Source organism: Phalacrocorax aristotelis, chromosome 2 (genome assembly GCF_949628215.1).
Source record: "Phalacrocorax aristotelis chromosome 2, bGulAri2.1, whole genome shotgun sequence".
Lineage (NCBI taxonomy): Eukaryota > Metazoa > Chordata > Aves > Suliformes > Phalacrocoracidae > Phalacrocorax > Phalacrocorax aristotelis.
Genome location: NC_134277.1, coordinates 70,660,353 through 70,683,619, shown reverse-complemented (window position 1 = coordinate 70,683,619; position 23,267 = coordinate 70,660,353). Strand labels below are relative to the sequence as shown.

The following is a 23,267-nucleotide window of genomic DNA, read 5'->3' as shown; positions in this document are numbered from 1 at the left end:
CAATTACAGCTCAGGTCAAGGACTTGCAAAAATACAATGGGAAGGGGGAAGGTAAAACCTTATTAATATAAACTCTTTCACCTAAAAATATGTATCATATTCTGAACAAAAGATTTCAATAATGTGAAGCATGGCTGCAAAGGGTTTAAAAAACCCCCTAAATTAATGAAGTATGGACACAGTAAAAAAACACAAAAATTTTGCTTATAAACTCTGTGTATAACTGCATGTCAGGAACTAGAAAGTATGATTTTCAGTGAATGTATTAATGGAATGTGATCATCATATTTTAAGTAATTTTAACATGTTCTTTCTTACAGTAGGAAAAGTAACACATAACAAAGGCATATCATAATTTTGGTCAAATGGCCAGTAACTTTTCCAACACTAAAATGAAAAAAATGTATTTTTAATATGCATTTAAGTGAGACAAAAAAGTAACTGAGACAGATGCAGCTATTTTTATTATTTTAGCTGGCTTTTTCAGAGCCAATTAAAAAGTGTATGCTATTGCTAATAGAAAAATATAAACATTACATATTATGAATTTATTTTTGCCTCAGTCACTTAGGAAAAGTTGCCATCTCTTTTGCTATTTCCCAGAAGCATCAGTCAATTTATTAGGGTAAAAATGTTCATTACTCTTAAACAACAGTTCAGTTCAGAGGTATATGTCCTGTCAGAGGTTTACACCCTTATGAAAACTACAGCAACACTGGTATTTATGTTTAATTCAGGAGAGAAAGTAGCTGCCTTCATGCTGAGCTATTCCGTTTCTTTTTCTTCTTTTGCAGTTGAACTTCCAATTTTTGCCTCTCTGGAATAATTTTTCTCTTCCTTTTTGCTGTTTTCTCACTTTTATCAGTCCAACAAACTTTATTTTTCTTGACTATTGATTTTTCATCTTCATTTGCTGAAAAAGGCAAGAAATCATTCACACTGATATTTATGTCCACAGCGTTTGTAGTCTGAAATGGCACAGAGACTTATTTGTATGTCATTTAAAAAAAACGGGTTATAAATGGTTTTTTATTTACAGCGGAATGTGCCAATTATGCTAGTTTTGCCTGTGGCACGAAAATATCTAAAGATCAAGTATGCAAATAGATTATGGTACAGGAAAACACCAGAAAACCAAAACCAACTGAGCCAGACTTCCTAAGCTTGCCCAACTACACTGGCCTCAGACCTCATTTTGTTAATAGGAAAACAAGTTCTGTCAAACTGTTTATTCTTTTCTTATCTGTCTCAAAAGCTTCACAGTGGCTTCCTTAGTATGTTATTCCAGTAAAGAGAAACAAAGCTTTCATATAATAGAAGTGAAAAGAGGCTTATGTCCTCCAACATACATGTGGGCTTGAGACACTATCAGATTGGTAAGGATCACTCGCCAGCATCTCATCCCCAGTTCTTCCAGACACCAAAACTTTTTCCAATGCATAGAGTAAAAACCTCCCATTTAGTATATTCAATTTCACAGTCACATTAACAGCCAAAAGTACTCATAGTTGTATTACCTTGCGATGATGTTGCAGCTTTATTAGAATTTACTTTTCTTTCTGAAGCTTCATCAAGCCATACTGCGAGACATGTCAGCCTAGCTTTGGTATTGACTTCACATAGTAAAGACAGCTCATCCTTAATCTGAAGATAATATAGATAAAGACTAATTAAACATTATTTTATTTCTGTTTAAATTTACTGAAGTATTTGATGTGAGAACGTATCTTACTGCCTGCCTTCCACTTAATTTCTGGTGCCTAACAACGTGTAGAACTAGAGTTTGTATACTGGTTAATGGTCACGTTGTTACAGTCCTGTTCCTGATACCATTCCTCAGTGGTGGTTTTACAAACAGCTCCCAGTGGCTTTAAGGACGTATCTTGATAAGCAAAGTAAGTGGGTTTCAGGCACAATGGGGTAAGTTTAACATGAGGAATAACTAGATGAGTCACACACACAAAAAATTGTTAATGGTTTCAGAAGCTTCTCCAGAGTTATAGGGGGTTTTTTTGGTACAGCTAAAATAATTTTTATTAAGTTAGTGCATCAGCTTCCTTTCTCCCTCACAAAGACAAGGCTGCTGATTAAAAGTAATCTCTTCAGAGTGTGATTCACATTGCTTAACTGCAATTTTATCAGTCAGCTCTGGGAATACTTGAGCAAATATCCTATTACAGGCATCAGGGGATAAAATGTCACAAACACATGCAAAGCATAACAGCATCAACCCATCAGAAACTAGTTGTATTAGGATATTCTACCTCACAAAGCTGGATAGAGTAGCCCACACAGTTATACAAAGTTTTACAAAATTTTGCCTGCACAGGAAGAAAATCAGGCATTTGGTCAAATAAAGACAACATTACAGAGAAAGGCAAAGAGTTCCCTGATCTCTTTCCCGTTGTTTCCCCCTGACCAAAGGAAATGGAAATTTGAGGTGAAGGGGAAAGAGAGGTTTTCACTATCACACTTAGAAGTATAAAAGTATAAAAGGCTCTGCAGAGGGATCTGGCCAGGCTGGATCAATGGGCTGAGGCCAACTGTATGATGTTCAACAAGGCCAAGTGCTGAGTCCTACGCTTGGGTCGCAACAACCCCACGTGATGCTACAAGCTTGGGGAAGAGTGGCTGGAAAGCTGCTTGGCAGAGAAGGACCTGGGGGTGTTGGCTGACAGCTGGCTGAACATGAGCCAGCAGTGTGCCCAGGTGGCCAAGAAGGCCAACAGCATCCTGGCTTGTATCAGGAATAGTGTGGCCAGCAGGAGTAGGGAAGTGATTGTGCCCCTGTACTCGGCACTGGTGAGGCCACACCTTGAATACTGTGTTCAGTTTTGGGCCCCTCACTACAAGAAGGACATTGAGGTGCTGGAGCGTGTCCAGAGAAGGGCAATGAAGCTGGTGAAGGGTCTGGAGAGCAGGTCTGATGAGGAGTGGCTGAGGGAACAGGGTTGTTTAGACTGGAGAAGAGGAGGCTGAGGGGAGACCTTATCGCTCTCTACAACTACTTGAAAGGAGGTTGTAGTGAGGTGGGGGTTGGTCTCTTCTTCCAAGTACCAAGTGATAGGATAAGAGGAAATGGCCTCAAGCTGTGTCAGGGGAGGTTTATATTGGATATTAGGAAAATTTACTGAATTTATGGAAGAGTGGTCAGGCATTGGAACAGGCTTCCCAGAGAGGTGCTGGAGTCACCATCCCTGGAGCTGTTCAAAAAACCTGTAGACATGGCCCTTCAGGGCATGTTTTAGGAGGCATGGGGGTGTTGGGTGGACTTGATGATGTTAGAGGTCTTTTCCAAACTTAATGATTCTATGATTCTAAAAATAATCAGGGGGGGTGAAATTAAGAACGGGCAAATTCAGGTGAGACATATAACGTATATAAACATTGAGAGATAATTAATTGAACTGTTTGAGATAATTATAGCTGAATGTAGTAGATCTGTTATTACTAGGCATTAAATTTAAAAAATCTAATTCTGAATTTAAAAGACAAACCCCAGAGCAAGCAATACACACGGGAAACTTCAAAGATAAGACATGACTCCTTGTTGAACTGTTTGAAAATACAGGAAATACAAGTACCTAGTACATTCATGTGTTTGAATTTTTCAAAAGGACTTTTTCCCCACTATATGAACAACCACCACCCTCCCAAAACATAGAGTTTGTGTTTTTAAAAGACTAGCAACAGTCATCAACATCACAAAAATTCACAGCAGTCCTTAGAACATCTATAACTGATTAGATAGTCATAAGACTGGTCAGGTAGGTCTGAAGGGAAGCATGACTTTACATAAAAAGGAGGTGAGATCTCCATTGTCTCATCAGATTTTATAGTTTGTTTAAAAAAATTACAAAGATACAAAAATATACAACTGCATAAAAATGTGTGCATATATGTAGACATCTCTGCTGGACATAACATGGAGGAGGATCAAGACATCCAGATTTCAAGTAAAATTTCCTCAGTGATTTAAAATTAATCTTTGTAACTGACTTGTATGCAATTTTGGTTGTCTGCTATTTTTCCATAAACGTAACAAGCAGTTTAATAGACCAACCTTATTAAGATCCAGATTCCACATTTTAATGTAACCATCACTGGATGCAGTAACAATAACATGTTGTCCTTCTCTTTCAAAACTATAGATATCTTTTATTCTGTGAAGAAAATGGAATACATTGTTACTTTATAGCATGGCAGTTCACTTCAGAACAGCAAACTGACAAATTAAAGATGAATAGGCAACAGTCAAAAAATCAGTTTGAACAGAAAACCCACAAATGACAGGCAGGAATGTGGAACGGTAATCTGTTTTGAGTACTGCCAGTTACAGTAGGAACACTTGCCTTTGCTAGGCTTGTTAGCATTCAATTTGAAACACTTCGATACTTTTAAGCATGCACTATTAACCACATCAATGACATTTTATCTAGTGCTTTTGTGTTTAGACGAATTAAAATCAGCATTTGGACAAATATTTGGTGTTCGGCAACAACAGAGAATATGTGATTACCCTCCTATTGTCTGGACTGAGTACAACTGGTTTGTTTTATTTAAGTGTTCTAAAGAGTCAGATTCTGTAAAGGCTGGTTAAACATCCTTTAGATGCTCTTGCAGGAAAATACAGGTACCCAATTTCAGAAACGCAGAGACCACAAACACACACTCTCTCATAAATTCAGAACTGTAATATTTCTAGTTCTATACCCTGTTGTTTTTGTAATGTGCATGGACAGCACAGTACTTGGGCTTATACTAAAAGCAATCAAGTCTGTCCCAAATTTGGAGTTTAGCACATAAATAAATTCACTCTCTATACTAAAAAAAAAAAAAGTAAAATATGTGGAACATTACAAGTCATTGAACTTCACTGAGTACTCAACATTGCCATAAATATTTAAATAGTAAACAAATATAGAATACCTGTTGTCATGAGCTTTAAATTCACACAGGCATTTTTGAGAGTCACAGCTGTAGAACCTTATAATTTCATCATCTCCAGTTATGGCAAGGATAGAATCCTTGGAATGGGAAAAAAGAAATGCAAGTGAGATTAATTTAATGCGTTTCAAACCAGTTAATCACCCAGCACCTTTCCTTTTTGTACTTACTGTAATAAATCTAAGTGAAGAAATTCTCTTCTCTGTTGTGATAGTGCCAGTGACTGAAGCTGTGTCCAGTTTGTAGATATCCACTTTATTTGTTATCACGGTCACATACCTCTCTCCATCAGGGGACCATTTAATTATGTGGGCATCTGTACATATCAATGCATTTGTATACACAGGTACACAGTATTTTTGCATTCTATATTGCTTAAGAATCTAAAAGTAAGAATCTTTAAAAGCTGCTAGACACTGTTTTCTACCTAAACCTGAGAATAATTCAGGACAAAAAAATTAAATAACCTAGAATAAACAAGTAAAACTATGCTCTTAGATGTTTATTTCTGATTATCAGAAGTGTATAAAGAAAAACAAAACAAAACACATTTACTTAAATGTCCTGACATCAAATTTCAAGCAAAAAGAAATTACTTTAGTGTCGCTATGTTTTCCTTTTGGTAAACGATTATTATTAAGGACATAAGCTTACATATGCTTGCCTGCATGTGTAAAAAAGACACTGTGAAAGTTGCTTGCAATTAACTGACTCGTTGATTAATTCAGTCTACTTTTCTTTACATAAAAAATAAAACTCTCTAATTCCACTTTTTTAGTGGATTTAGACTGATAAACTCACTTTGCTTCAGGTTTTTGATAAAGGCTGATCGTCCTTCTACAAGATTCCAAGTTCTGAAAGACAACAATAGATATTGTGCCGTCTGGTTAAAACCAGTGCAGTGAAACTGAAGTCCTATCTGCTGACGTGAGGCATCCAAGGGAAGCTTTTAAGCATCTCTATGCATTTCATTGCCTTCTTAATGCAAGGGGAAATGATGACTTCAGGTATTGCTTGAACACTACAAGGTGGAATTTGTGCTATTTATTTTATAAAACACAATTTGCAATGCAGAGCCCAAAAGGAGCCCAATACCAAATTGTGCTGTTAAAATAGCATTTCATGAATTTAAAACACATATATACAGCAACATGTACACATTCCAAGTGAAAAACTCCTTTTCTCACACTAAACAAAACCTGACAGCTTTCAGAAGTTTAAATAAATTGTGTTACAAAATGCAAAGGTATTTATACCTCCACAAGTGACTATAGTCAGAGCACAACAAGAAGCTAGGATCAGCAAGGACTATTTTTAAGAGACTTTAAAATATTGCTGGTACCTAGAACTTAAAAAGACAAACCAGTGGATCTTTGAACCATTTGCCCAAATATGTTTTATCAGTGTTGCACAGTCTACTACCAACATGGAATTGTGGCTTACAACAATTTACTAAGAATTATTGCATTATGATTCTCAGTGTTCCCTCACCAGTTTCAACTCACCTTAATGTTTTATCTGTTCCTACTGACAAAGCTAATTTCCCAGAAGGATGAATAGAAAGAGACGTCACGTGCCCCCTGATAAAAAAAACCAAACCCAATGTATTAGCCACATATATTATTTAGAAGGAAAATAAACATGAAGATGTATGTGAATATGCAGGTTTAAGAAACTCACTTATGTGCCTTAATGGATTTCAGGCATTCCCATCTCTTTGTGTTCCAGATACAAATTAGTCCATCTTCAGCCCCACTCAGTAGATGTGCAGTACCATAGAACTCTAAACAAGTTATTGTGCCTAGAAACACAAACCAGAGCTGTTAACAGAGTTGCACGTAATGAAGAGTTATTAAACAGAGAATGCTATGAATGAACAGAGAAGCTTCTAGCACCATGCCAGCTACTAGCTTACCCTTGGGAAAATCTGAATTATTTCCTAATTATTTCTTCAAAACCCCCCCAGACTTTCTTGTTAACATTCAATCACTGACACGCTCTATCAGCCTCCCTATAGCCATACACGTCTGAACTGCATCTGCCCTGTTCCCCGAAACAGCAGTACTCAACCACTGTGGCTCAGGTGACACAGAGCTTCTAACAGTGATAAGGAATTCTCCCATGTCGAAGCCCTGCTCTTGACACACAGTTGAATTTCCTGCATGTGCTGCTTCCCAGATTTATTATACTTGCACCAGATTTATTATACTTGAGTTGAACGCAGGTACCACATTCAGCCCAGCTCCATGTACTTCTTGGTTATCAGGAGAGAAAAGAACAATCAGGATTGAGCTACAGATGACCCAAAGACATGACAGCCATTAACTGGTGTACTTCACAGCTGCAGCTCAGGAGGCACATAAAGTGGGAATTGTACCAGGTTACCTCTTCTGGCAGCAGCAGCAGCCTGCTCTCACACACAAACTCTCTCTTTTGTGTGGCTCATGTATGTCTGTGACAGGATGAGGGCACTAGGAAAGATGGCTGCTGGGAGTAGGCATGATCTAAACTGTCCTGGTAAAACAAAAATAGCTCACGAGCCATTTGTGGGCCATAGCTTCTTAAACAGTTAAAACTAAAAATAATTACAAGCAACAGCTATATTTGTGGGCTAACACCCAACACTATTTTTGCATTTTTATGCTCAAAAGCTTACCTTGCTTGTGTCATCAGACCATCATGGCTGTGATACTATCACTATTGAAGACTTATTAAAAAAAGATATCCATTTTCTTCTTCTAGCAAGGGCCAGTTTTTCAGCTGTAAGTTTCTGTCATTAATGCTTTTTATGAAGAAAAGCTCCCTTACCGTTGTGCTGCAGCAGTGCCCCATGTTCCACCTTCTTTTTCATGTCATAGATTTGGATCGTCTCATCTCTGCTCCCAGTGACCACATATCTGTTGTTCACTGCTACCGCTGACAATGAGGCAGAGTGGGCATGATGTGTAAAATCAGGGACAATTGTCCAGGACTGTGAATGAAATACAAAATAAACAGACCTTTCTGGAGTTTACCAGAGGGAGCGTAAACTTCATTATCCTGTGTTTTTGCTTTTTATAAAAAGCAAAACCTGAAAAAGTATGTGTAAAATGCAAAGAAATTATACTTAGCTGAAAGTATAATGGGATCTTACTGAGTTAATACGCTGTTAGGAGATTAGTCCGAACGATTTACGTGTGCAAACTGCCTCTTGTCATCAGTGCCGGGCTTAGAGGAAGCTGTATGTGAAAAACTACCCGCACAGAGAAAAATCTCACGGACAACAGAGGCAGATTCTCCCTTTTTCCACCACTGCAGGTTGGAGACACGCCTTCCACCTGGCCCCGGCCCCCCGAGACAATGTGGCATCCACCCCCCCACACCCCGCAGCCGTTTATTCTCAGCTCTGCGCTGAAAAGCTGTGAGGCACCACTTTCTCACCGCAGCCCCCTGCACCTGGCCGGACCAGCCGCCTCTCGGGAAAACCCCCTGGGTCGGCCGGCGGCGTGTCCGTGGGCCGCTCCCACACCCCACGCCAGCAGCGAGGGGCCGAGCCTGCGGCTGCGGGAGGCCGCCCCGCCCCCGCCGTGCTTTAAAAGCCCACTCGGCGCCCAGCTCTGCTGCCGCTACCGGAGAGGTGACGGGGTGAGTAGCAACGTGGAGGGGCGCGTTCTCCTTGTTGTTCCCTCGAGGGTGTTCGGCGGGCGGTCGTTAGGGCGTAGCTAACGGCCGCCGCGCGCATTCCCTCCCTTCCGTTCTTTTCCGTTCCCCCCTCCCCGTTACCTCGGCGGGCCGCGCGGAGAACCCGAAGAGGACCTGCTCATAGCAGCCCGCCACCAGCTCCATCAGCCACCACCGTGGGGCCCTCGCCCGCCGTCTGTCTGTCTGTCCGCCCGCCCGCCGCCCTGCCTGCGCTCTCGCCGGAGCACGCCGCGCCGGGTTAGGCCCGCGGTTGGCGGCCGGCAGCGCTCCTTCGGGAGAGCGGCCCCTCGGGAGACGGGGGAAGCGCCCGGTGGGGAGCGGCGGGGAGGGGTCGGGCTCGGCGGGTCAGGCTCGGCGCGGGGCAGCCCGGGCGGGAGGTCCTCGCGGGGCGGAAGCGGGACTCGCGTTGCTGCTTATGGCGACGCGGAGGGTGAGAGACGTTAGTGCCGGGATTGGGGGGGGGGGGCGGGGGGAAGCGCCGCCGCCGAGGCCGGGGGGTGTCTGTGTATGGGGGGGCCGGCAGCGGGGAAGGGGGGGCCAACCGATCCACTGCGCAACGGGACGGGGGGCGGCCTCCTTCCTTATCCCCAGGGCCGCCGCCTCACGGGCGGCCGTTGGGCCGAAGCGCGCCCGTTGCCCCCTCCCCCAGCCGCCCCAGGCGACCACCGCGGCCTTCTTCGCCCCCCCCCCCCCTCCTTCCTTCTTTTCGCCCCCCCCCTCTTTATTTTTTAAAATTTCCTTATCGCGTAGCACAATAAAGGGGAAGCGCGGCCTGGGCGCCAGTGCGGCCGCCGCGGAGGGCCGCGGCCGGGCGGGGCGCACTTCTTGCCCGGCGCCGTGGTGTGTTTTTTTTTTTTTTCCCGTCGTGCCGAGTGGTTTTATAAAAAAAAAAAAGAAATGCGTCACGGCGCGGTGCGCTTCGGGCCTGGGCTCGGCTGGGGTCACCGCGCCGGCTTGAGTCGCTGCGGGGGATTCCCGCTCCCCCGACTCGGCTTCTCGTGTGAGAGAAACTAATGCCGAAGGGGTTCGGCTCGTCCACCGAGGTTGGGTGAGCAGTGTTGGCGATTTTGTTAGTAAATAGCTTCATCCATCCTTTTGCCAGTACAAACAGTATAAAAACGTGGAATAAATATGCTGGTAAAACATGTGTGTAATTCAGCTAAGGAGGCGTTTGAATTCTGGAGGTTAAGGCTGCCCCACTGCTTAAATAAGCCAGCTGTGACTGTACCTACACTTAGAGGAAATGTAAAAAATACAGTGTTAATACATGCTGTTTTAACCATTTCAAATAATCTTGTTTTCTAGTGAGAAGATCACGAGGTGACAGTCAAGACCAGACAGGGAAAGAGTACAAAAAAAGTTTTGCATAAAAGTCCATGACGAGTGTGATTGAGAAATAATTGCGTCGCTTGCTTTCTGATAGCCTTTTGCAATAAAACAACGTTGTGGCACGTGCCATCTTCTAAATCCACAGGAAAAAAGAGTGGTAAGTTAAAGCATTGTGCAGCTGTGAATTCAATAATTAGTATTTCAGTGTTTAGAGCATGAAGGAGTTTGTGGTTCCTTTTAATAAAAATAACGCTTGAATTAGAGGAACATCACATTATTATTATTATTAATGACCTTTAACAGGAAAAAATTGCTGCTGATAGCTCTGTAATGAGCACAGTTAGGTTTAGTAAGAGAGCATATGCTATACTGTATACAGCAGGTATGTGTCTGTATTTAAGGGTTTGTTTGTACCTGACACTTTTTTTTCTTGGCTTCAGAATGGGTGTGGGGATGAAGTGCATAGTTATCCTGACTAACAGCATGCATGGATGCTCTAATAGTGGTGTATGGCTATCCTGTGTCAAGTTAACCTAATGCATTTTCAGACGTAATGCTCTGAACTGTTCCCTGTGTGGGCAAACCTTTAAGGCATTACAAACATGCTGTACTTATTGCATTATGTGAATGTGGAATTGACCAGCCAGTATGTAAAACATGACATGAATTCTTGCATGGAAATGGGGAATTAAAACTTCAGCAATCAAGTATCTGCACAGAAGGAGCAAAGCTACATGTAAAAAATAAGCAGTGGTGAATGAATAGCTGTGTGTGGAAGTAGGTGCAAAATATTTTGCCAATGAAATTGTTTTCTGCATTGATTTATATTGGTTGGATGACTAGGGAAAAAAGCTTCAAGAAAGGATATCAGAATCAAGAAAGTACATACTTTCTCAAGAAAGTATATCCACTAGTTTAGTGATAGCAGTAAAAGGTCATCTGTTGTTGCTGACTCACTTGTAGTGAGTGGAATGGTGTATATGGAAGAGGCAAAAGAGAAAGATGTACCTCAGAAAAGGTGCAGAGAAAGATCCTGTTTGCCTGTACTGTGCCCTCCTCCCTCTTCTTATCTCCTTGTTCTTCAGCACATAGGAAGTACCACTGCTTGTTTTCAGCTGTATAATTTGTGATACAAGTAAATTGTACTTTTAATCTGGCTAAAAGGGGAAAAAACTGAGGGGTTGTACAAAACACACTGAAGCCTCTGTCTTTATTGCGTTTTCAACTATTTTAGAACATGGGTCTTCTGAATTCCTATATTACATGTAGGTATTCAGAAATAAGGATAAGGTGTAGGTGACTTAAACCACTAGAAATTTACAGAGAGCTTTTGAACAGTGGGAAAACTTTGTGGACTATTAGAATTAAGAAAGTGAAGATGACTTCTAATCACAATCCCATTGGCCATATATCCTTTTTATCTCACTACTTTAGCAGTGACAAGTCAGAACTTACAAATTTTAAGTTCTGAATTGGTAACATTAAAAATGTAAGGTGGGGTGAACATCTTTGAAAGTAATTAATCTGCAGTTTAAGGTTCTTTATCTTCTTGTTCCTCCTCCACATCTATTTCAGCTGAAGGACTGCAGTAAACTGAACCTGCGCAGCTGTATTCTTTGGGAAAGGCAGAAGACAGTTTGAACCATGGCAAGCCAGGTAAGATCATTTGGTCAGGAATTCAGGCTTGCAGTGCCTAAATGGATTCCAGAACCACACTTGGAATTCCTAGTAAATGTAAAGCTGAAATAGCTAGTTTGCTCTGAGATGGGTGTTCTTCTAGTCCTCTGATTTCTTCTGGTAATTGGTGGCTGTCCTCCGGACACTTAATCGTATCAACTGAAGCAGGTTGGGGGCAAAACATTAAGCTTTGCATTTTGGATTATTTGAGCATGAGTTCTTCTGAAGGACCTTGTGCATAACACTCTCTATATAAGATATATGTAGAGGTGTTGTAGAGGAAGAACATAAAGCCTGCGTAAGTAAAAAAAAAGCTGCGAAACACCATTCTTATTTTTTGGAAATCCTTGTTCTTCAGAATCTTAAGTGAGGGAGGCAACCTGTGTTAACACAGCTGTTGTTTCCCTCCTCTTTTGTGTAGTTGCCTCACTTCCGTTTTAAACTGTGGGTTTTGGGTTTTTGGGTTTTCTTCTGTTTTTTTTTTTTATCAAGAGGCACTTTTTATGCCTCTTTCTTCCTGGCCTTGCGTCTGGGTTTGAATTTTCCCTCAGCCAAGCTAGTGCCTGTTCCTGGTCTGCTTTCTCCTTATATTCCATTTGTCGGCCTCCTGTCATTGCTCCTGGCCTGGGAGAGTGACTCACAGCTGGGTAGTGAGGAGAGGCATCTCACATAAGAGAAGAATAATTCCTAGGTGAGGGGAGATAGGGACAGCTGAGATCCCTTCTAGGCAAGAGTGATTTCCCTGCCTCTTCATCATTCAGACTGTACTGCTGCAGGGTTTTTTTGAGTCCTGGAGCTAAAGCGGAACACAGTCCAGTCCTGAAGCTAATTAACATTTAGGATTGGCCAACGTCGAAGGGCTGTCTGATTTTTCCCTAATTCCAAGAGGAAGCTGTCAATCCTTTAGCCAGCTTGACAAGTCAGGGGAATATGGCTGTTCATACAATCCTTTGGCTCTGTTATTTTTGCCAGGCGTTTTCCCCAGAGGCTGCTTTCCCTCATGGGAGGCGGAGGGAGAAATGGGACCCCAGGCTTCTTTCAAGGGCAAGGTGAATATGGGGAAATCACCTGTGGTGATGGGGAGTGGGAGGGAGGAATGTAAATGAGGCTAAAAACTATAAAGGTGAATTTCTTTCTCCCAACAGGACTTAATGGCGAAAAAAAGAGAATGTCTACAGGCCTACAGCTGGTGGAGAACACCACAGAAAAAACGGAAGAAAAAGAACAAAATAAAACCTGGAAGAATAGAGTTTGTCCCTAGTAGTAGTTCAGCCAGGTAAAGACCTTTTGAAATGAGCAGCTTTGACCTCTTATCTGTTTAAATTGATAGTGACAAGTGAATGCCATCACTTATTTTGAAAATCCTGAAATGGCACATCTGGTGCCTACACATTAAATATTGCTTATGGACATGTATTGCCAAAAAACAATGAAGTTTTTGTTGTTTCTCTGCCATAGTCACTAAGAATTGTGGCAAAATAGCCATAGCTCTTTTTGAATCATGGCTGTCACTTGAGTTAATAGTTCTTGGTATTTTGTGCTTCCTTCCTCCCCCCCATTCAGACAAGATATATATATTTCTTTTTAAAGCCAACTTATAAAAGTTTGCTTTGTGTTCTTTTTTATAAAATGGGTCTCTGGAATGCATTTGTGAAAGCAGTAGAACAGACCAGAGGAATTGAGTGAGAACTTTATGCTGGCGTGATGGCATTGTAGGTCTGTGTTACTTGGCAGTGTTTTGTAGTTAATAATCACTTCAGATTTTGCCTCCTTATTTGTCCAGTGATAACTACCTGTTTAATGTTTGGTACCTTAACACTGCAGTCAGCCCCTGGCCTCAAGAGTTGAGAGTTGTTCTCTTTTATCTTTTTAAAGACCAGATTATTCGATATTTGTTGGGGAGCTTACTCCGGAAGTGGATGATTTCCAGCTCTATGACTATTTCCTAAAGAGGTACCCCTCATGTATTGACTGCAAAATAGCAACAGACCTGCTGGGATATTCCAGGTAATGCCTGTGAAAATGTGTAATGCTGCCTATATGTTTGCTTCTATAAGTAATATATAAGAACTTGTGTTGGAACTGTTTTCTGCTCTTTCTTTAGAGGCAGGAAGAGAAGATTAGTCTCTAGTATTACTTTTTTAACAGCATAGATTATTGCATTTCTAAAACTTTCTGGTTAGTTTAAGCAGTGAATGTGATAACTTTCAATTTAGTGTGAAAGAAATTAGATGGTGGGAGAAGGGAGAGCTGTGCACTGATACCTGCGCTGCTGTGCTTACATACAGCAGCATGTCCACTTAGTCATCTGCAGTACTAAAGACAAAATAATTTTTTTTACATGTGGGAGAAAGCATAAGGCCTGGCAAATCTTGGGGTTGGGAGACTGAACCTATTAATATTAGTAAATAAAAACTAGCAGAAGTTATTCTGGCCAGGCAGTGAGTCAAGCAGGGATGAGCAAGTTTGCTGTTCAGACAGTGCTGGCTGTACTAGACTAATTCAAGAAACTTAAGAGAAAGCAAGTATAAAAAGAATATTAGTTCTCTACAATCCTAACTGGTAAACTCACTGCTGTAAATGCAGAAATATGGAGTCTGATTACTTACACAGATAGCAATTAAAATGTTTTGTTTCGCTGGCTCTCAGCAAGTTGCCTCTTAACACTATCAAAGAACAAGGTTTTTGCTTCTGGCCCAAGTTTTTAATTTAGTGAAAGCATCTTCTGGGCATGTGCGCATGCCGGAGAGGTTGCTTAGGTAATGGCAGCTATAGTAGCTACTATCGTCGGTTTTTGTAGAAGACAGAAATTGAATTCTTTAGCTTTGTAACTGTTATGCATACTAGAATTTGTTTTCTCCCTTTTGAAAATTGTAGAGGGTATGCCTTTGTCAGATTTGGTGAGCAAGGTGATCAGATGAGGGCACTGCAAGACTGCCAGAATGCACCAGGTCTGGGGGGAAAACGAATCCGGCTGAGCATAGGAATTTCTAAAAGGTAACCAATGAGTTGTGCATTGATACAGTAATTCTAAATAATCAGATTCTTGTAGCTCTGCCTTTGTAAAGTCTGTGGCCCTTGCTATAATGGCTGTACACATGATGCAGTCTACAAAACCAAAAATACAGAAGCATTATGTTTTGACTCCCTGGATTCATCAACCATTTCCGGGATCGCTGGGGGAATCCAACTCGTAAGTCTAGCCAGATTGTGTAATTTGGGCTTAGGTGCTGCTGTAACAAGCCTTAATTCTTACAGTAGCAAAGCTGAATGCATTCATAAATATTATCCAAGTTTGGGCCTGAAGAAGGTAGAAGGGACAAGTGGTTTTTATATGCTAGGGAGCTTTTCTTCAAGATTTTTCCCTCTAGTTTGGGCAAGGTAGCACATTGCTAGTTTTACAGTAGGCTGGCAGAGGAAAGAACTCAAATATGGAATATCGCGGGGAAAAAGCCAAAGGAAATATTGCTTTGGAACAGTTTAAAGTACTATTCTTTGCTTTGCAAGTGATGGGGGCAGCAGGAAATCTAAAGTTAATTGGGTTTGAGGTTTTTTACTCTGCTGGCTTGGCGCTCTGTTACTCAAGGCAATTCAAGTCTCTGAACAGTTAGCGAGTTGATACCAAATTCGATAAAACTTTGATCCAGGATATAGACAAAAATAGAAGTTCATATAAAACAATTCCAGTATATTCAAGAGGTTAGCTTCTATGTTCTGTTAAATAGTAGAAATACAGCTTTTGTTTCTCTTCACCCTGGATAATTCTGCAAATGTTGCCTCTTTGCTTTAGAATGGAAATGCACTTAGCCAAGAGAGCTCTGTCCAGAATTGCTCCGCCTAAATTATTTTGAAAACAAGAGGGTCACAAAGGAACAGGTTTCCTCACTTCTCCTATCTAGGAGAATGTCAGCAGGATTTTCAGATTTTTTTTAACTTTCCTGCAGAGATGTATGTAGGAGAGAAGTTGGAAGCAGAAGCATTTGAGATGTTATGTAGTTACTTGTTTACTACAAGAGCAAGACAATAGGAGACCTACTTATTAGAATGTGTATGTAGCTTTTCAGTAATGAAACAAATGGAATGCAGGTATTAAAATATACACCACTAATACACGTTTCTGAATGGCTGGGTACTGTGCTTTCCTAGCATGAAAATAGCCAGCCATCAGAGTAGCTTGTCACTAAGTCACTTTCATTGGAAACTCTTTCTGAGCTCCTTTGGTTTGTGTGCTTGATAGCAAGCCTAGATCTGACTTTTCTGTAATTAAGTGGGGATGCAGAGAAACTGGACTCTGCAAACACAGGAGGTCTGCCTGAAGGGTCTTAAGTATAGAGGATTTTTTGAATGTGCAGCTGGGTTATCTGTATTTCATGTAGTGTACCTCGTGTTTTAGTACAGACAACGCTTGTGCATTGATTATTGTTATTCATGTAAAGTTGTCCCTGAGAAAATCTCCTCAGGAGAGGGAAAGCAGCGAAAACTAATCAGCTGGCCCTTTGATCTTAAGAACAACCAATGAGTTTTGTCACTTTCCTGCTGCTTTGGCTTCATATTGGATAATGGCAGTGCTGGTTTCACCTGACATCTGTACTTTGGCAACTGTTCCTGAACTAAAAATTGAGCAGGTGGAGGTAAACATGACAAACTTGGGCAGTGTCAGGTGCTCCCCTGAAACATAATCTGACTTCACCCCCTTGTTTCTGGAAATAATAAGATATAGTATTACCCTAACAAAAGACAGAAGGGCTAATTAAGACAATGCATCTTTAAAGCAGCTGTGCTTAATAAATATTGCTGGTCTTAATAAATTAGTTTTTAGCAGAGCGTAAAGATTTATCAGAACCTTGCTTATACAGATACTAAAAATACTCAAAGTGAATACAGATAAGTGTTGTGGCTCAAGTTACTTCATGAAAACGTTTGTGGTATTGGTGAAGGTGAGAGCATTTGCTTCTGTATAAACATGAGATCTTGTGGTGTGACTTAAGTTCTTGCTTAGGCAACTGTTCAGAAAAACTTCCATTTAAACTTTGAAATGCATAAGCTGGCAAATAGTTTAACTGCAGAACTGGGTTTACAGTTTATTGTTCTCAAACTCTAACTGTATATTATGTCTCATCTTTCAGACTTAAAGCAGAATTCCAGCGGTACCAGTCATACAACTATAATGATTATTACCAAGATTATCAGAACTACTACTCACAGTGGGGTTATGATCCTTATGCTGATTACAACTACAGCTCCTATGCTCCCTATGATAGCATGCAAGCTGTTGGAGACTGCTCTTTAGGAGATGCTGTTATGGCTCCAGCTGTTTTTGAGGTAAAGTTACAACACACTTGCTTTAAAGAGAGAAAAAAATTACAAATACTAAGTTATATGAATTGTGTAAGTCAGAGCAAAAGGAAGTCTTAAAACTGAAATCATGCTTTATTCTAACCTCTATGCTAAGCAGAGAAGGTTTCATTCAGAGTGTATTTGATTTAAGTGCTTAAATACTACATCTATAGAATGAGATTTATACACCATTATTTGTTCATGTATGCCAAATAACAGTTCTGGCAGCACGATTGTGTAGCCTTCCTCTCTTCCTGTTTTATGTACTTTGCTTAAAGCAAATTAAAGAATTATTGTAAGATGGTCTTACCTTAGATCAGCCAATTTATCAATTACAACTTCCAGAAGTCCCTTCCAACCTGAACTATACTATATTTTTCTTAAGGAGAAAAAGCCACACCCAAAAAAACCCCAAGCCACACCAACAAAATACAACCCATCTCTCCCCCTCCCAAAGAAGTCCCCACAACAAACCCCTAAACAAGAAGGAAATAAAGAAAAAACCGCACCAAAACCCCTCAATCTTCCCCAACAAACACGGAACACCCACCCCCCAACCCCCCCATTCTTGTAGTTGTGGGAGGAGGGAAGGGTTTGGGAGTACAGAATTACTTTGTATTTATGATGCTTTCTGAAATGGATTATGATTAAACTTAAGAGATTTTATTCTTTTTAGGAAACTTCAGCGATGACTGAAATCAATGACGACCTAATAACTGAAGGTAATTCATGATGATTCTGTCACTGCAACTTGAATTTAGCTCTACTTGTGCCCTTTAACAATACAAGCCAATGGTTATTGGATGAAGATGTCTTAGCAATTCAGCTGATACAGTGGGATCCTTTTTGGGTTATAGCTAAGAGGAGGTGGGCTTTTAAAGCTGATAGTGTACACCATGACAAGTAGAATGGGACAGCTGTCAACAACACTTCACAGTAGGTTTCTTGTAACTGTTTTCCTTCTCCTTCCAAAGTGGTCCAATACAGAACTTGTTATATCTTTGTAGTGATTCTGCTAAGCATATTTTAAGTGAAGCTCACTAATAGGCAACAGCTTTGTTTTCTAAACCCTGAGGTAAAAGCTTACATTGCAGGTTCCAAAAGGAGGATTCAACTTGCACTTAAAGATTTGGTACAGAACTTAATTGTTTGGCCTGGAAGGTTTGCAGATAGTTCCTTGCATAGTGATGTCTTGTGTTAGTGTTCAGAAACTTCATCCAGTGTAGCACATATTGTAGTAGAAATTAATTAAATGGAGTTTGCAAGAGTTTCATGGTTAATTATCCTCAAATCTGCTCTTTATCTTGAAATACCAATGTAGTCCTAGCCTTCTGCTACGCAAATAGCAAAAAAGCTGGACTTGTCAGGTTTGTTAAAATTTTGGGTGAATAAATGTCTTAATAGATCTAATAGTAAATGTAATAAGTTACTAAATTTAGCTAAAGCACATCTCATCAGGTATTTACTGCAGGTTTTTGTGTGCATGCCTCCCAGGACCTGACACTCTTACTTACCAGGCTTTTATTTTCAGATCCACAGCTTTACTTGGATGTTGATGAAATGAACAGACAATTTATGGAGACAAGTGAAGAGCTCTATGATTCCCTCATGAATTGTCACTGGCAACCTCTGGATACGGTCACTTCTGACATCCCCCCTGCTATTTAAGTGTCTTATATAGCATGACCGTTATGACCAAGGTGCTAAAATTACATTTCTTCTACATTACTCTAGATCATAAGTTTTAAAGCACAATGATAGGTTGGGTTTTTTTGCTATGCTTTTGACAGTTTCTGTAATCTTTTTTTTGTTCATCACTCTACTCTTGGAGCATCTTGAAATCATGTAAATATTCTAGAAATGTAAAGAGTTCAATGGGGTCTAAAGATAGACTTGCCTGTGTAAATAAAATTTTGTTTCTGCAAACCTGCCAGCAAGGGATTTTACTTACATATGTGAAGCATGTTCTCTTCTGGCTTGTGGAATTCAGCTGGAGGCAGTAGGGGTATTTTGCCTGTCTTTGGTATGGGCATCAGGATGCTAGCAAAAACTAGCTCTCATGTATTTCCAAGTTACCTAGGCCATCTTTTACAAGCTCCTAAAATACTTGCTTAGATTATGTGTATTTGGGCGACACTCCCAGCGTTTGCTGTGAGAACACTTAGGAACACTTTCTCCTGCAGTCTGCTGGCACTAACTGTACTACTCTTGATCTGCTAGGTCAGTTAAATTGCTTTATCAATACAGTATTTTAAACAGACAGAAGGGCAAACTTTCAGGTGCCATAGCTGCAAACATTCTGAAGACTAAGGATGATCCCTGTTGACAATTTTATTCCTGTTGCTCTTATTGTTAGTCTTGTCAAGAGACTCATTACAGTAAAGAAACTGGTGTAATGTAATACATGTTCGTAAACCTAAAAATCCTTAGAAAATAGCTTTACCATTTAAAGGAGGAAAAATTACCCATTGGGAGTAAAAATACTACCCTAGTAACATCCGTTCAGCTAAGTTGCACCCTGCCCATAACATCCCTCTAATTTGTTCAGTCTTCATACTCAGGTGTTTTACAGTGATTTTATAAACTTTTAGTAGGAGGACAGTTTTCAGTATTCAAGTCAAAGGAGCTTAGGGGAGATAGCAATGAGGAAAGTTCTGCTTTAAGCTAGCAACTTCTGAGTGGCTTCCTCTAAGCTGTTTTCATCCTGAAGGGTATAAAGTATTTTCCAGTCATATTCCCTATTTAAGCCCATGTGTTACAAAAGTATTTACTACTTAATAAAATAAATTAGGCTGGAAACAGAAGAATATTCTTTGAAGAAAAAAAGGTAGCAGAAATTACTGTAGCTAATAGCTGTGGAAGCTACTGAAACTAGCCAGGAGACTTTGGTACTGCTGCATGTGTTTTGGGGGCAACCTAAACCCTAATTGCTATGGTGGCAGATAGGAATAAAGTTCTCTGGCTTTTTCAAGATTAGTATAATTAAAGTGCTGGTCATACCTATATATTGTTCTTAAATATAAAACAAATACTGTATTGCAGAGTGACTTGGCACTGGTAGGGCATTTCTAGCTGCTGACAAGAATCATCCTTTCTTCCCAATTTTATTTCAGCTAGGAATATTGTCAAAGTCCTGCCCATGAAATGCAGGTGCTCTAAAACAAAAGGCTTTTGGAGTTCATTCTTTTGGGATTCTGTGCAGAGTACATGTAGGAAGCGACAGAAAGAAAAGGAAAAAAAACTTAACTAGTCAAGGGGAGTAGCATCACAGTTATAGCAACTGCTGCCCTGCTTTGGGGAGAGCTAGTTGCAAGGTAGCTGGGAATGTGGGTTTCTAGGGTGAATGTTTCCCTTGTGTAAACTTGTGAGTCTTTGGAGGGTGATGGCAGGGAGATTATTAGCAAGAATGTGACAGGAAGTGGAATAGATGAAGCAAAGAGAATCTGGGGAAGGGAGTGCAGATTGTCTTAGTAAGGAGGAAACTCAAGATAGTAGACACAGGCCCCTTGAACTTGGATGGGAATGTTAAAGCTTCAAAACCATACAGGATTTGATGGTACTTGAGCTGTAATGCATAGCTGTGGTGCTTGAGCATGGTAGTACAAACCAGCCTGCTCTGCAAAGGGTTGGGTATCTAGCCAGTACCATCACCACAAGCAGCAGGGACCTCCCAGGTCTGTGCCTGGGTTATACCTGCTTTGAAGTGGCTTGCATGGCATCACCTTACACTGTACTTAAGTTGCAGCAAGTAATTTGTGGAAACCTTTTATTGTGTTATCAGTTAAAAATGTGATGTTAAGGATGTGTGTTGGCGCAGCAGAAATACTGTGGAGTATCTGTGCTGATTTTTGGCATTTAGGAGGCTGATCTGGGTGTGTGACCTGTGTAGTGAGGGGCCTGCATAGCTGTGTGATTCCACTTAGCCTGACACTGCATCACCATAATCCATAAACCTCAAAACAGTCACAGTGTGTAGCCACGGCACTTATGCAGATTTTACTGTTAACAAGGTCTCTACACTTTGCATTAGTGACTGTTTCCAGACAGGCATGCACCTTCTGTTCTGGGCTGTAAAGTAGTACCTGTATGGTGAAAGTACTGTTTATGTAATGCAGTAGAAGAGGTGGTTTGGGCCATTAGTTCTCCAACCCTGAGAAATGTTGGGGGTGTATTTTCTTCCAGTCAACATACAAGAAAAATGAGGCGAGGAAGTGAGTGCATTGGTTGCAGCCCATGTGACGTTGTTCTAAAATAGCTCTGACCTCTTTTTTTGTCTCCTGAGCCTTACTAGTCTATTCCTCTTTCCAGTTAGGAGTGCATACATGGGATCAAGGTGGTGTGCGCAGTGTGTGTTCTTTACTGTGAAGGCATACTGAATGAAAAACTTCTTGTATTGATGTATCTCCCACGAACCCCAAATACAGGAGAAAGTCAGTGCATCAGAAATGTTAGAATGCGTTGCTGAGGCTTTTTACTGAGTAAATCTAGAGCTGTTCTGCAACTGGTAGCCTGCGGTAGCTAGCTTACGCAAAGACCTGAGCACACCACATAGGTGCCTGCCTACAGGTGCCACTACAATGACCTGATTGCAGTGGGAGCAGTCTTAGAAGCAACTGCTTCAACACCATGATACTTCATTTCTTCCAGTTGTGTTTTGTCTCTGTTTTACCCAGTGGAAATATAGTTGTTTTTTTTTTTTAAGTTTGGAGTTTTCTTTTCAAGAATATCTAGTATTGGTTTTATAAACCCTTCATAGCACCTAGCTGCAGTAGATAGTGCCTTTACTCAACACCCGCTAATTTCAAGAAGAGCAGTGGGGTTTTTTTCCATTACTTCTCTGCACAGAAAGGCTTTAGTACGGTGGCTTGAGGGCTACTAATCCTGCAGTCAGTGAACAGGGAGAAAGAAACAGGCCAAAAAGGGTAAAGAGTACTTAAAGGGGTATAAAAAGGTTAAATGGTACTTAAGCCGTGAATGTTTCTTTTTGCAGGGATGCTCTTGGACCAACAGCTTCTTTCTAGCGCTACCTCAAAGTAACTTGCAGATATAACTCGCAGGGAAGATTGATCAAATGGTGATGATCCCTATCATTCTGCTGGATATATATATTTGCCTTTTGGTTTGTCTCATTTTTAACAATTTATTTAACTTCAGTGACTCATGTCAATAGACATTGTTTGACTACATCAACAAGTATTTCTGAGTCATGAGTGTCATTAAAGGCATGTCACCGTATGGAAATTGTTCTAAATAAGTAAATAAAGCAGCACTTGAATTCACAGAGCAAACATAGTGTAGCTGCCTTTGACACACACATGGAAGAGAAAATTGTGTTCGCAGGTTACCTTAATATACTTAGCATGTGTCTGGAGGAGGGAATCTTGTTTTAAATTTGCCCAGCTCTTAAGTGTCCAGTGCAGGAGTGATTTTACTCAGTTACCCACGCAGGTACCATTTTAGAAGTCAGCATTATTACTGATGAATGTCTGGCACCAAAGGGCACGGTTCATATCCCTTTGTAAATCTTGTTCTTCCTATGATGGCAGTAACATCATGATACCCTTCCTTCCCCTCCCTGAGTTGGAACTTAGCATGATAATTGTTTCCTGGACAAAAATAGTTACAAATGCAGGCTAAAATACTATCTTTCCGTGTATTTTGATGATTATATTGATGTATATCTCTTTTGACAAGCACATTGTAGAAAGAGAACCTCATCCTAAAATGGGTCTGCAGGGTGTTGCACAGCAGCGGTTTACATGAGATGAGGTGGTTCTTGCAGGTGACTTCTAAACACATGAGTTCCATGTCCTGGAAGGGATTATTTATCACTGCAAGTCATCCCACTGCACGTAAAATTTTATTTACGGTGGCAGAGTAGTTCTTTAAATAAGTGGCGCCACAGATTTTTCTCAAATTCAGTAGGATAAAAAAAACACCTTATATATTCAAAATTCATTTTGAGGAAGAAAAGGCTGTGTTGAGACTTTTTTCCCCCGATTCCAATCTGCAGGTTGTCCTTGCAAACAAAACCTCTAGCGGCATCCCGGGGGGGGCGCCGCCCTTCTGCCCCTGTCCATGGTCGCGCTCACCGGCGGGGAGGCGGGAAGCCCCCCGGGGACGAAGCACGGTCCGGCCGCCGGAGGAGCCTCTTCCCCAACTGCCGCGGCCCCGCCGCCCTCCGGGGCTCGCACCGGCACAAGTACCCGCTGCCGGCCGGCGGCGGAACCTCACCCTCCCCACGGCGGGTCCCGGCAGGGCCCTTCCCGCGACGCTCGTCCGCCCCGGCCCCTCCC

At 41.1% G+C, this 23,267-nt stretch overlaps 2 protein-coding genes across 37 annotated transcripts; one reads left to right on the top strand and one right to left on the bottom strand.

The window, feature by feature from the left end:
- Positions 1 to 396: 396 nt before the first annotated feature.
- PAK1IP1 (PAK1 interacting protein 1) lies at positions 397 to 8,836 on the bottom strand. Of its 2 annotated transcripts, none has more exons than XM_075083996.1 (10): positions 8,710 to 8,836; positions 7,756 to 7,918; positions 6,628 to 6,748; positions 6,453 to 6,527; positions 5,749 to 5,801; positions 5,118 to 5,263; positions 4,930 to 5,027; positions 4,064 to 4,163; positions 1,518 to 1,644; positions 397 to 913 (listed from the first exon to the last, which is right to left on the bottom strand). In XM_075083996.1, the coding sequence occupies exons 1-10, from the start codon at positions 8,770 to 8,772 to the stop codon at positions 756 to 758; spliced, it is 1,104 nt and encodes a 367-aa protein (XP_074940097.1). In that variant the 5' UTR covers positions 8,773 to 8,836; the 3' UTR covers positions 397 to 755. The 2 variants fall into 2 exon arrangements, with proteins under 2 accessions (XP_074940097.1, XP_074940098.1); XM_075083997.1 differs by lacking the exon at positions 8,710 to 8,836 and adding an exon at positions 8,081 to 8,422.
- On the top strand, positions 8,433 to 22,259 carry LOC142053004 (tRNA selenocysteine 1-associated protein 1-like). 35 transcript variants are annotated; one of them, XM_075084006.1, is made up of 11 exons: positions 8,433 to 8,571; positions 9,934 to 10,114; positions 11,533 to 11,613; positions 12,607 to 12,683; positions 12,780 to 12,910; positions 13,510 to 13,641; positions 14,512 to 14,631; positions 16,761 to 16,956; positions 17,648 to 17,693; positions 18,503 to 18,671; positions 21,962 to 22,259. In XM_075084006.1, the coding sequence occupies exons 4-10, from the start codon at positions 12,654 to 12,656 to the stop codon at positions 18,637 to 18,639; spliced, it is 792 nt and encodes a 263-aa protein (XP_074940107.1). In that variant the 5' UTR covers positions 8,433 to 8,571; positions 9,934 to 10,114; positions 11,533 to 11,613; positions 12,607 to 12,653; the 3' UTR covers positions 18,640 to 18,671; positions 21,962 to 22,259. The 35 variants fall into 35 exon arrangements, with proteins under 35 accessions (XP_074940107.1, XP_074940119.1, XP_074940130.1 ...); XM_075084009.1 differs by lacking the exon at positions 8,433 to 8,571 and adding an exon at positions 8,725 to 8,865; XM_075084005.1 differs by lacking the exon at positions 8,433 to 8,571 and adding an exon at positions 8,946 to 9,058.
- The last annotated feature ends 1,008 nt before the right edge of the window (positions 22,260 to 23,267 follow it).